This window comes from Raphanus sativus, unplaced genomic scaffold, assembly GCF_000801105.2.
Source record: "Raphanus sativus cultivar WK10039 unplaced genomic scaffold, ASM80110v3 Scaffold2663, whole genome shotgun sequence".
Classification (NCBI taxonomy): domain Eukaryota; kingdom Viridiplantae; phylum Streptophyta; class Magnoliopsida; order Brassicales; family Brassicaceae; genus Raphanus; species Raphanus sativus.
In genome coordinates, this window is record NW_026617971.1 from 900 (window position 1) to 14433 (window position 13534).

At 39.1% G+C, this 13534-nt stretch overlaps 2 protein-coding genes across 2 annotated transcripts in view; one reads left to right on the forward strand and one right to left on the reverse strand.

Annotated features, from left to right (window-relative positions):
- The window catches only part of LOC108815652 (WEB family protein At3g02930, chloroplastic-like), a 1360-nt gene extending 854 nt beyond the window's left edge, over positions 1 to 506 (forward strand). Inside the window, exon 2 of the mRNA XM_057000481.1 lies at positions 12 to 506. Coding sequence (XP_056856461.1) covers positions 12 to 506 — 495 coding nt within the window. The remainder of the gene's footprint in view (positions 1 to 11) is intronic.
- A 5726-nt stretch (positions 507 to 6232) lies between these two features.
- On the reverse strand, positions 6233 to 6748 carry LOC108815651 (uncharacterized protein At4g04775-like). The gene is made up of 2 exons (XM_018588186.2): positions 6554 to 6748; positions 6233 to 6463 (listed from the first exon to the last, which is right to left on the reverse strand). Exons 1-2 carry the CDS (start codon positions 6746 to 6748, stop codon positions 6233 to 6235), a joined length of 426 nt encoding a protein of 141 aa, XP_018443688.1.
- Between the last annotated feature and the right edge of the window lie 6786 nt (positions 6749 to 13534).

A 13534-nucleotide genomic window follows, 5' to 3' on the forward strand; every position in this document is an offset into this window, starting at 1 on the left:
CTGCAAAACAGGAAACAGATTTGGAACATAGTATGATGAGAGAAGCAGGTTTGGTGAACCACGTGAAGAAGCTTGATTTAATCTGGAAAGAACAGAACATGTTCGGTAATTTGGTGAAAAGGACAAAGGAAGAAACTGAAAGAGACTTGGAGCTATCAAAGTCTGAAACTGAAGAAGAAAGCAATAAGAAAGGATACATAAGGAATGTCAGCTGTCTAAGATACGTGATCTATACGACCGGACCGGATCTATCCTTTTATATAGAGGTGATAAGTAGAGATATGCAAAGATACAAAGAGTGTTGTGAAGCTACAATGAAGAAACGTGCAGAAACTAGGATACCAATTGTTGGAGATAGTAATGGTAATCACAGAGTTGACACGGATGATGGGAAGAACGTAGCGGGTACTGAAGCTGCAAGCATGTGGTTGTGGCATTTGCTTAAAAAAGGCAATATTAATGTAAGCGAGAAAGTCGACACAAGAGAATGTGTTGAAATGGATTGATTGAAGTTGAGCACAAAGAAACAGGGGAGCTTATTGGAGTTCAAGTATTATCGAAGATGGAATTCAAGCTTAAAGGGGAGAATGTTGGATTAAGCTTGAATTAGCTTGGGGTGCAAGCTATCTAATCCTAAGTGTGTTGTGTTTATCTATAAGGATTAGGATATATATAGTTGTGTTAATCCTAATGAGTTTAGGATATTTGTGATAAGTATAAAAGAAGATGCAAGGGTGTTGCATAACTTATGAGTCTTATGAGTTTGTGAGATTGAGAGAGCTTGAGGTTTTGAGTTAGTTTCCTCAAGAGATTAATAAGAAGAGTTTTCTTATTTGAGTTGATAATCTATATTCGTGAGATTCTATATTTGTGAGACTTGATTTCTATAGAGTTTAGCTTAGGCAAACCAAATGATTTAAATCAAATCAGTTTTATAATTATTACTCTCTCTCTCTAAGTTACTGTTCTACAATCTCTCTAACCTCTCTCTTCAAACTTTAACCATCAGATTTGCTCTGGCGGGTGGAGGCATCGACAGTTGGCCCGGTGTGAGTTAGATCCACCGCCAGAGGCGTTTCCTCCTCTCTTATCTCCCTCTATTTATTTTTATTTAATCTCTCATCGGCCTTCGTTGTTGATATGTCCGAGCTCTGGAAAGGTCATGAATCAGAACCCTAGATCCTCGCCGGGGGAAACAAATCTGGTGGGTATGGCTTTATTTAGAGGCGAGACGAGGCGGTGGAAGCTGTGAATTTGATTGGATTTGGATTTTAGGGTTTGGAATCCAGTGATTCACTTTTTCTTATGGTAGATCTGTCTGGCTTTCTGCGGTGGTGGCACGTGATGCATCATGATCTCTCTGCCTGTTCCTATTGTGGTAGTTATTTCTCGAGGCGTCTTCCTTGAAGTGGAGTGGCTCGTGAAGCTTTCTCTCTCGACATAGATGGGTGCTCTGCTTCAGAGGTTTGTCTGCATCAGGAGAGGCGGCGTTTCATTTCTTCCGTGAAACCGTGCACGAACCGGCGGAAAAAAACCGCCGCCTCTCCTGATCGAAAACAGACAAACCTCTGAAGCAGAGCACCCAACTCCGTCGTGTGACAGTGGTGTCTCCAACTTTGGCGTAGGAACTGTCGTCTATGGCAGTCTTCTATTGCGGTTGCTCTCTCCTTGAAGATCCGTTCTCATGTCTGGAGCAATATTCAGACCATCTCGCGAGTGGTCTTGCTATCTTCACCCCATCTATCAGTCATCCTGCGTGTGTCCAGCGTGGAGTGTCCGAGCAGTTCAAAAGAGGGTCGACTTAGGTTCTCTAAGTTCCTACCAGGTCGCCTTTCTGCTTGCTCGTTTGAGTCTTCAGGTAATAAAAGGCGGGGAGGCCTGGGCAGAGTTTAGTCATCCGAGTGCGGAGGAGGCTTTTTGGTCTTCTATGTAGGCTAATCTCTATCTTTTTTGCAGGGTAGTGACGTGTTTGTTCTGGTGTCGCCTCCATTGCAACCCGTTTGTCAATAGGGTTGGTGTCGCCTTGTCAAGCTGAGTTTGTCCCTTGGCTTAGGAGTCTTGCTCCCTCTGCTGTTGCGGTTCTGAGGTTTTGATGGCACTTCGTAAGGTTTGCCGTCTCTCTACTCATTCTGTTGTGTCGAGCTTCATGGACTGTTTAAGTTACGAACTTGAAGAGATTCTCATAATCCAACTACTACGGTGATGTCACGAGAAGACCGGCATCGTAGGCAACTAGGTGAAACCCCATTCAAGTGGTTAACATCATCAGCAGGGAACGAGGTTTGATATTCTACGGATTTTCGAGTGAAGCTTGCAGATTGTGTCAGTTAAGTGGGCGAGCGAAGCGAGTCTAGTAATTAGGTTTGATTTAGAAAATTTTGATCGAATTAAATTTGTAATTGATGCTGTGATTCTCGATTTCGGATTAAAGTTAATTTTATAATAATGCAAATTAAAAATAGTTTTATTAAGTCTTCAGACCTAAACCCTAAATTCTAAACAATAAATTTTACGTAGTTACTATGATAGTGTATTGTAGTACAAACATTTATATATGAAAGTTAATGTATGATTTTGAATTCACAACATAGAATTGGGATTGTATTTTCGTAAATACTTTAAATTAGAACTAACATAGAAAATTTTGATCTACAGACCAAAAACGATGATGCATAAACAATTAAATGAAATCCATAGCACAAATTTATCTAAAAAATAAGGGTGAATTGTTGTATTGCCCTACTTTCAAAAACTAAAGTGAGACTGGTACCCTTCCAAGGGAAAATTGTTAAAAGGGTCCACCTCCTTTCTGAAATGACCATTTAACCCCTCTACCACAATAATACCATTACTGGTTTTATAGAAATTAAAATAAAAAAGAAATAAAAGACAACACTTTACGTTCAACGGCTCTATCCCCTTTCAGATTTCATTGTTGTTTAGACATTTTACCTTCAACGGCTCTCACGCTCATACTTTGTTTGCTTTCAGATCTTCGTTTATATCTGATAAATTAAGTGAATTTATTGGTTAAACGCGAACAGATTACATTCGATTTGATTGACGAAACCTCGAAACCAGATCTGAGAAACACCAGGTACGATAAACAGTCGATTGTTATGATTTATGAACAAAGTCCAAGTCTTTTTTAATGGTTGCCTAACAATGCTGTTCTCTTGCCGATACAATTCGTTAGTTTTTCAATGTGTCTTCGGATCAACTGATGCAATTTTTATTATGCAGATAATGGTGCACTTAATTACTGTTTTTGGACAATGGAAGATGGGTAATGTTGGCGGAGAGTTCGTTCTTGATCAATGTAAGAAGGGAAATTCTTTTTTTGTTGAAGACGATATCAGATATGAGGATTTTGTCCGCATGGTTTGTGGAGATTACAATATTAGTGAGATAAATGCGGTCGAGTTCTCGTATATGTTGCCTAAACGTATGACGGAGCAAATGGCTAGCAATGCCTTTCTGATTTCCTTGAGCAGCGACAGACAACTAGCAAGCTTCATCACATTGCTCAAGATGGACGTTATGTGTATTTATGTCTCATTGACTGCAAACAAAGGTCATCGTGATGTGAATAGAAATCAAAAGCCTGCTGCCGGAGAGAATGCTGCTGCGGATTTTGGTAGTTTTGGAAATGTTCATTACGAGAAGCCATCACAGGAGACTATGAAGCCATCACAGGAGACTGTGAAGCCATCACTTGAGACAATGAAGCCATCACAGCTGCGGAAGAGTGAAACCATTAAGAGTGGTGACGTATTCAGTGGCAAGAATGAACTAATAATGAAACTACGCAAGCTTTCAGTGATCGATAGGTTTGATTTCATCATCAAAAAGTCATGGAAGCGTTTATTTTACGCAAAGTGCTTCGTTCCTGGATGTTCCTGGAAGACATGTGCTTCTGCTATGTCGATATCATCTCCAGAATTCCTCGTTCGTAAATACACTGATTTTTATACATGCTCTGCGGCCGTTAGGTATTCTCGTAACAGACAGGCAAATGCGAAATGTATTGGCGAGATGTATGTTGAGGGATTTAGTGGTGGTAGTGATCTTAGAGGAATCCGACCTAAACATATAATGGACTGTATGAGGGCAGTTTATGAAATTGAAATCGGTTATACGAAGGCTCATGGCGCATTGGCATATGCACGGGATATGGTTAGAGGCACTCATGCCAGTGGCTATCAGGACTTGCCGACGTATCTATACATAATAAAGGAGGCCAATCCAGGTACAATAACAGAGCTTGACCTTGATACGGAAAACAGGTTTAAGTACTTGTTCATTGCTTTTAGCGCATGTATCAAAGGCTTTCCGTTCATGAGGAGGGTTATTGTAATAGATGGAGCACATCTAAATGGTAAGTTCAGAGGTGTTATGTTAGTGGCTGCATGTCAAGATGGAGATAGGGGTATATATCCTATAGCTTTTGGGATTGTTAATGGAGAGAATGCAGCTGCATGGGAATGGTTTTTTACTCAGCTGCGTCGTGTGGTGGGTGATGGTCGAAATTTGGCTTTCGTCTCTGACCGATGCTCAGCAATAGCCAAGGCTCTTACGAATGTTTTTCCGGAAGCTCATAGGAGCATATGCTTATATCACCTTGGACAAAACATGATCACAGGTCGCAAAAAGACCTCAATGGTAGCTTTGGCGAAAAATGTAGCTTGGTTATATCGACAGGCGGATTTTAACGCTATGTTTGAAGTCATTCGACGGCAAGACAGCAATTTACACCGATATTTGTCAACTGCGGATATTAAAATGTGGACTCGTTCACATTTTCCAGGAGACAGATATGATATCATGACAAGCAATTTTGCAAAATGCATTAATGGCGTGCTTAAGGAGGAAAGAGCGTTTCCTATTGCATATTTTGTGGATTCAATTAGAAAGCTGCTTTCAAGATGGTTTGCGGAAAGGCGAGAGAAAGCTGTCTCGTTGAAAACAAACTTCACAGATGCAGTTGAACTCGCATTGCATATGAGACACGCCAACATGGGGTACATTAGCTGTTCAACACATTGATGCAAACCGTTCGTATGTTACTGATGGAGTTTTAAACTGTATGGTTGATCTAGAAAAGGTATGAGAAGAAAGACTTTCACTTCTGCCATGTTCTCGTTTGTCTCAGTTTTGATTCATAGACTCACTTTTTTGCAGAGGAGTTGTACTTGTAGGCAATATGATCTCGATAAGATACCTTGTGAGCATGCAATTAAAGTGGTTCAATCTTGAAAAATTGCTGAAGCAAACCTGGTGGATCCTGTTTACACAAAGGGCTACTTGGTTGCAGCGTACGCAGAACCTATTAACCCTACAGATGAAGATTTGATCCCACCAGCTAATGTACTTAGTCAAGTGTGTCTGCCACCCGAAATTGGCAAACAACGTGGTAGACCTAAGATGAAGAGATACTTATCTGCAATTGAAAAAGCCAAGAAATTCAAGCGTCAACTTTTGAAAAAGAGGAACCAACCATTGAGTACTAGCAATCCACCTCCGGCGAGAAAAGAAGGCAATCAGACTTCACGGAAAACAACAACAAAGAAACGTTGTCGTAGTCCAGCTCCCAGTACGCCATTAAAAGAGAAGCAAACCAATCCACCGCGGAGGACGCCATCAACTAATCCGTCATCGAGAAAGAAACCAAAACACTCGGGAAAGATTACAGCACCGACTACTCCATCAACCACGGTGAGAAAAGGACTTTTCCAGAGTAGCCCATGATCGAAGAAGCCAACTCAGGGTGGTAAAAAAACAAAGGGTTCAAACACAAAACCAAATGGCGTAAGGATTTCCCAGCGAAAGACGGACATAATCGGATTGAAGGACAAAAGGGGGTACGTGTGTTCCAAATGCAACAAAGACGGACATAACCGATCAACGTGCAAAGTTGCGACATTGTTGTTTGGGTGATATATATGGGTATTTGAAGACATCTTTATTCAGCTGGTTAATCACTCATTCAGGGGGAGTGTTGGTCAGTTTAGCATATTGTCATTGTTGTTTTCCGTTGAACTCACTACGGTTGTTTTGTTGTTTTTGGCTAGGTCTGTAATCGCTAATAGCTATATCTTTACATTTGATGGATTTCATATTTATGTTGACAACTATTCACCTTAAATCTGGCACACCGACAGTTATCCTTGTACTTTGTTTATTAATGTAGGGGTCCAAGATGGAGATGAGCGTTTATGGGGATAATACATAGTTACTTGTACATCATAATACCGGCTACAACTACAACTACGACACTGATGACGAAAATAACAAGGACACAACCTCCTGATATCTTAGGCATTAATGTCGGACGTTCGCTCCTTATTGTTGCCTTGAGCAATTGAACTTCTTCTTCTACGATTCGAACTTGGTTGTGCAACTGTCGAATCTCATCGGTGAAAGCTTCATCGACCCATTTGAAGATGTGGTCGTCTTTCTCCAGCTACAACATTAGATCGAATACTCCATTAGATCCCACAAAATTAGGTAAAAATACAAAAAAAACGTGAAGCTTAAGAGACACCAATAATACCCTAAGTGAAGCCGCATAGAGACACCGATAATACCGGCGGTATGGATTTGGCCGGGATTTGGATATTAGCTCAACGATTCTCTCCCCGCACGAACAATTTCTAGGTATTCCCGCAGTTCTTGCTTGTCGCAGACCACTGGTAACGGTAATATCTCCAGTCGTGGACGATGAAGCAGCCGTTATTGGGTTGGACATTATCTTATCTGACGGAGAGGGAAAGGAGACGATTATTCGATTGAGCAGAAGAGAGATGGAAGAGAGAGAAAATTGAAGATAGAAATGGGGAAAATATAAAAAGGTCTTTAATACGATTTTGGGATTTTAGCAAATTGGAAAGAGGGAAATTCAAAATTCGCAGAGCTGGGCGGGAAAATTATCACAGGGTACCTTTGGATTTAGCATACAAACGAGCATCGGTCTGCTGATCGCTAGTGTACACAATATTGCATTTCCTTTGTTTTTGTCGATTACGGATTAGTATTGCCATTATTGCCTTGCTATCAGTCTTGTTAATCAAGTTATTCAAAATCTCAAGCGCAATATAATGTTTTTTCTTGCGCGGATTAGTACAGAGTTTCTAATAATTTCTTTAGAATTTCTAATATTTTTTCTTCACTCAAAGCGTAATTAGAAAAAGAAAAAAATATATTACGGCTTGGGCTTCGGCCTGCACTTACGGTACCCTTGCCTTTTGTCGTTGTTATCCTTGCGTAAAACATTATTGTCTTGCCATACTTTTTCAGCTTGTTTAGTTACTAAGAATTTCTTAAGTGTACCTAGTTGTACAGAGCAACGAAACAGCCTGCAAGCGGCATGGAGAATAAAAAATAGCAAATGTTTCTCTTCTTTTAAAGCATCTCACAGATTTTGCAACAGAGCCTAAATAGACTGCAGTTTATGCAGTACCCTTTGCTTTCGATAGTGTAATCATGGTTATAGATGCATACATGTGACTGGATTACATCATCGTCCGGATATTTGAAAGTCGAGGCGTATGAGTTCAAATATGGTGCATCGAACAATGATAATTGAAACTCAAGCTGATCTCCCATTCCAATGAGTGCTTCCGACCTAAGGTCTGCGTGTTTGACTTCGAACTCTTGAAAGATTTGGCTAGCTTCGATATCTTTACCAAGACATACATTGAATATACCCAAGGCAAGGGTTGACATTCCGTGATTAGGAACATTTGCTTCCAAGACTTGGATGCCTTCCTCAAGGCCATACTTCATGGATAGATGGAGACCTTCACAGTAAACAGCGTTCATATTCCCAACATTAACGCACTTGAGGAAGAAATTGCGGAATTTTTCATATTTGCCGATCTGGCAGTTAACGAAGTCGAGCATAGGACTTATGTTACACCTCTTCAAGACATAGGGGTCATGGACAAGACCGTATCCGCGCTTTCCAGCCCAAATGGACGCGCTTTCCAGCCCGAATGAAAGGACGAACATTCCAAAATGATTTCTCCCCAACAATTGTAATTATTTTAGAAATGATTTCGTCCGGAAGATTTGGAAGGACAAAATAAGACATACTATTTTGCCTTAAGCGTTTATTTAACATTGATAATATGCACCTTAAATAGAGGAGTATTATTGGTGTCTAAATGAAGCCCCAGTGTGAGTTAAATAGAAAATTAAAGTGTTCCACCAGACCACCAATATTGCTAACCTAACACCTTTGTCAGAGAGTTAATGCCTATAAAGCAAAGGGACCGCCTAAAAAAAAGAACAAAAATAAATATCGGCAAGGCATTACATTAATCGTAAGCGAATGGTAGGTTATAGGCAAGGGAACAGCAATACTTGCTCAAGTTTAAGGTGATTATTCCCTTGCCGATTGCTGGTTGTTCCCTTGCCTATAACCAAGTTAGTGATACTTGATATTTAATACGAATAGCAAACGATATTATGTTATGTTTCGTTTTCATTCTCACATACGACTTCTCACAGCAAGTACTCAATAGTTAATTTGCTTTGAACACCAATTGTTATGTTTTGTTTTCATTTTGTAATTGTTTTTTAATTTACTCGTCCCCATTGCTTCCCGGGTGGGCTATTCTCTGGCACACCGTTTTTGTTTCCTTGCCAACGGCCTGCTGATCGCTAGTGTACACAATATTGCATTGCCTTTGTTTTTGTTGATTACGGATTAGTATTGTCATTATTGCCTTGCTATCAGTCTGTTAATCAAGTTATTCAAATTCTTAAGCGCAATTTAATGTTTTTTCTTGCGCGGATTAGTACAGAGTTTCTAATAATTTATTTAGAAACATTCCAAAATGATTCCTCCCCAACAATTGTAATTATTTTAGAAATGATTTCGTCCGGAAGATTTGGAAGGACAAAATAAGACATACTATTTTGCCTTAAGCGTTTATTTAACATTGATAATATGCACCTTAAATAGAGGAGTATTATTGGTGTCTAAATGAAGCCCTAGTGTGAGTTAAATAGAAAATTAAAGTGTTCCACCAGACCACCAATATTGCTAACCTAACACCTTTGTCAGAGAGTTAATGCCTATAAAGCAAAGGGACCGCCTGAAAAAAAGAACAAAAAAAAACATCGGCAAGGCATTACATTAATCGTAAGCGAATGGTAGGTTATAGGCAAGGGAACAACAATACTTGCCCAAGTTTAAGGTGATTATTCCCTTGCCGATTTCTGGCTGTTCCCTTGCCTATAACCAAGTTAGTAATACTTGATATTTAATACGAATAGCAAACGATATTATGTTATGTTTCGTTTTCATTCTCACATACGACTTCTCACAGCAAGTACTCAATAGTTAATTTGCTTTGAACACCAGTTGTTATGTTTCGTTTTCATTTTGTAATTGTTTTTTAATTTACTCGTCCCCATGGCTTCCCGGGTGGGCTATTCTCTGGCACACCGTTTCTGTTTCCTTGCCAACGGCCTGCTGATCCCTAGTGTACACAATATTGCATTGCCTTTGTTTTTGTTGATTACGGATTAGTATTGTCATTATTGCCTTGCTATCAGTCTGTTAATCAAGTTATTCAAATTCTCAAGCGCAATTTAATGTTTTTTCTTGCGCGGATTAGTACAGAGTTTCTAATAATTTCTTTAGAATTTCTAATAATTTTTCTTCACTCAAGTTTAAGGTGATTATTCCCTTGCCGATTGCTGGCTGTGGCTTTGCCTGTATAGCTAGCAAGGCAAGGCAATAAATATTGCGCAAGGAAAACAAATGCTGAGTGCAAGTTAACAGCAACGCTTGTCTAAGTTTAAGGTGATTATTCCCCTATTGCGTTGCACTGTATAATTCTGAGTAACTAGCTGCACATCTTTTCACGAAAACCCTCGAAAACACTCAAGATAGTTTACCAAGTTAGTGATACTTGATATTTAATACGAATAGCAAACGATATCACCTATTAATTAAACATACGATATGTTTAAGCGTTATTACAGACCGAAATTAAAAAGTTCAAAGCATAGAGTTGAGAATGGTTCAAAAACATTTAAAAATTTGAACCATTTAACCGAGATAAGTTCTTTAGAAAACATCCTGTGGATCCCCCTTAATGAACGAACGCTCTGACGAAAACCTTACCCATCGATCCTTCTACGTCCTCGCGGGCTGCGGTTGTTTAGTCCTGGCGAATCAGCTCGTATGCTCCAAATGTTCACTCCTGCTCCAATGGGTGCTTCATCTCCGGTAAGCACGGGGATCTCCTTCTGATACTGAAGGACCTGATAGATAAGATTGGGAAAGATGATCTTCTTCTGCAGATCAAACTGGCAAGCCATGGCCAGAACCTGATCATACACCAGCTCGCCAAAGTTGATAGCTCGGCGATTCAAGAGAGCATAAATCAAGCGAATGCGCAGCTTGATCATTGCATCAGTTTCAAGGCCCGAAAGCCATTTTAGTTCACAGACGCGGTAGAATATTTGATATGGAGGAATGAGAGCATTCAGTGTGAAAACAGGCCAGTCGGAGCAGCGGTATCCAGTGAGAACTGAGATCGCCAACGATAGTTCGCAAGTCTCCCAATCAAAAGATCGATTGACAGGGGGAGTGAGCATTACAGTGTTAATCACATCAGGATCGAAACAAAATCGACTACCACGGATCAACACACCATCAGCACTGTAACACATGTTTGAGATCATCTCCCTAACAACCCTAGGGTAAAAGGCATGAACTTGCATGACGGTATATGCCCACCCAACCCTATCTAGAAGGCGAAACACTTCGGTAAAGTCTGAGTCTTGAGGGGAAAGCTTACCCTGCACAACAAACCCACGTAGACACATGTCTTCGTACTTGAGACGAGCGTTCTCATTCTCAAAGCGTTGCTGAGCCTCGCCAATGGAAAAGTCTTTGTCTTTGAAGATGCCTCTGTTCGTGTTGAGACTCTCTTCAAACGATAAGTATGGAACGGGAGCAGACGGGTTAAAGGTACGAATCGCCATGAACAAATTTACGGAGTTTTACGATAGATGGTCGAGAGAGATTTGAGATTTCTGAGAGAACTGAAACTTAACAGTATTCGGTGATATCTAGAGGATGAGGGATGCAGAAGGTCAGACACCTAATGACGTACTCGATACACAAAAAGGTGAACACACGCAACCGTCCACAACCATGAATAGATGCTATTTTTAATTATTCCCCTGCCGATTACAGGCCCAAGCCAATATTACGTTTGCAAAGTAAAGGCAGGCTGAGGGCAAGTCAATTCCAGCGCTTGCAGGCTATTTAAGGAGATTATTCCCCTGCCGATTACAGGCTGTTGTGTTGCTATGTATAACTACTAGGTACACCTAAGAAATTCTTAACTATCTGGTCCCATGAAAATGCATATAAATTCTAGCTTGTAATTTTAAATGTTTATGATACAATCACTAAAAAAAGTTATCTTCTCTAACGATTTGTTGAATTTTTTTTCTCACTAATTTTCTATGAAATAATATATCAGAAGTTCCTCTATAATAGAGGCATACTTTTAATTTAAATGATATTCCTCAGGCAGAAGCTCGTCCATTTATAAGGGTGATTTGATGGACTCCTCGAGAAGACACGACTTCTCTAACACGCCTTCTGACTATCAACAGTTGCATCCCTCGAATTTGGAACTTTGTATAAAGTTTCACTTATTAAGACACATAACTGTGTATAAGTAAGTGAAAATAAGTGATTTAGATTGTCTAAATTTATGAAACTAAGAAAAACGTAACAATTTAAATCCAATAAATATTTGAAACTATTTTAAACTTAAGAAATTTAGATATTATATAGTTATATTTTGCAAGAAATGATCAATATCCAAAACTTATTATACTTAAAGCATCTCCAACAGTTTATTAGTGGATATATTTAATGATAGAAACTAACAGTATATGAGATAATAAATGTAAATATAAATATTTAGTTTATGAAAAGTTCCTGTAATTAATGATTTATTAACCCCAACTTCTATTTTGTAACTCCTCTATTTAACGTTGATTTGATGGACTCCTGGAGAAGACACGACTTCTCTCACACGTCTCTTATAATAATCATTACACTTGTATTTAAACTGAATACTTATTTCCATTTAGAAAAACTCCATCACAGTCCCCATAAAATAACATTTCTCTCTCAACAAAAAGAAAAGTAAAGAAACGATTCATCATCCCCTCTCTCAACAAACAAGATGACATACTACAATAAGCTTTCTGAGGTTTCTAATAACCCCAAGATCACGGCTTGGCGTTTCAGAGTCAAAATACACAGGATCTACCCTTGCTATTCATATGCTACCCTTGCTATTGATGGTTACATTTTATTAGTATACTCTATTTGACTAATCGGATGTTATTCGTGTACCCCTACAGATTCGATTTTTACAATTTCATATTTTATTCTTCGTAATGAATGATTATGTGTTTGTAAAAGTCGAATTCTGTGGGGTTAACATCTTGGGATTGGGCCTGTGATTACGGTCCCCTTGCTTTCAGTGGTGGCAGATAGTTACCTAGAATTTCTTAGGTGTACCTAGTTATAGAGAGCAACGCAACAGCCTGTAATTGGCAGGGGAATAATCACCTTATTGGCATGCCCACATCCTGCTCTATATAACTAGGTACACCTATGAAATTCTAGGTAACTATCTGCAAGGCAATATTATGTTCGCAAGGTTATAGCAGACCGACGGCAAGTGTATAGCAGCGCTTGGCCAAGTTTAAGGTGATTGTTCCCCTGCCGATTACAGGCTGTTGTGTTGCTCTATGTAACTACTTGGTACACCTAAGAAATTCTTAAGTAACTGGTCCTATTAAAATGCATATAAATTCTAACTTGTAATTTAAAATGTTTATGATTCAATCAATAAAAAAAGGTTATCTTCTCTACCGATTTGATGAAATTTTTTTATCACTAATTTTCTTATGGGCATGCCAATAAGGTGATTATTCCCCTGCCAATTACAGGCTGTTGCGTTGTTCTGTATAACTAGGTAAACCTAAGAAATTCTAGGTAACTATATGCAAGGCAATATTATGTTCGCAAGGTTATAGCAGGCTGACGGTAAGTGTATAGCAGCGCTTGGCCAAGTTTAAGGTGATTGTTCCCCTGCGGATTATAGGCTGTTGCGTTGCTCTGTGTAACTACTTGGTACACCTAAGAAATTCTTAAGTAACTGATCCTATTAAAATGCATATAAATTCTAACTTGTAATTTAAACTGTTTATGATTCAATCAATAAAAAAAGGTTATCTTCTCTACCGATTTGATGAAATTTTTTCACTTATTTTCTATAAAAAGGTGATAAATGGGTTCCACAAGGATTACACCCACCGAAAGCAAGGGGACCGTAACAACAGGCCCAAGCCCAAGGTGTATAACTAGGTACACCTACGAAATTCTAAAAGCATCTCCAACCATAGCTTTTTTTTACTCTAAGTGTAAATATAATTATAATTTTTATCTAAAATATTTTGTAAGCTTTTAGAAGGTTCTCTA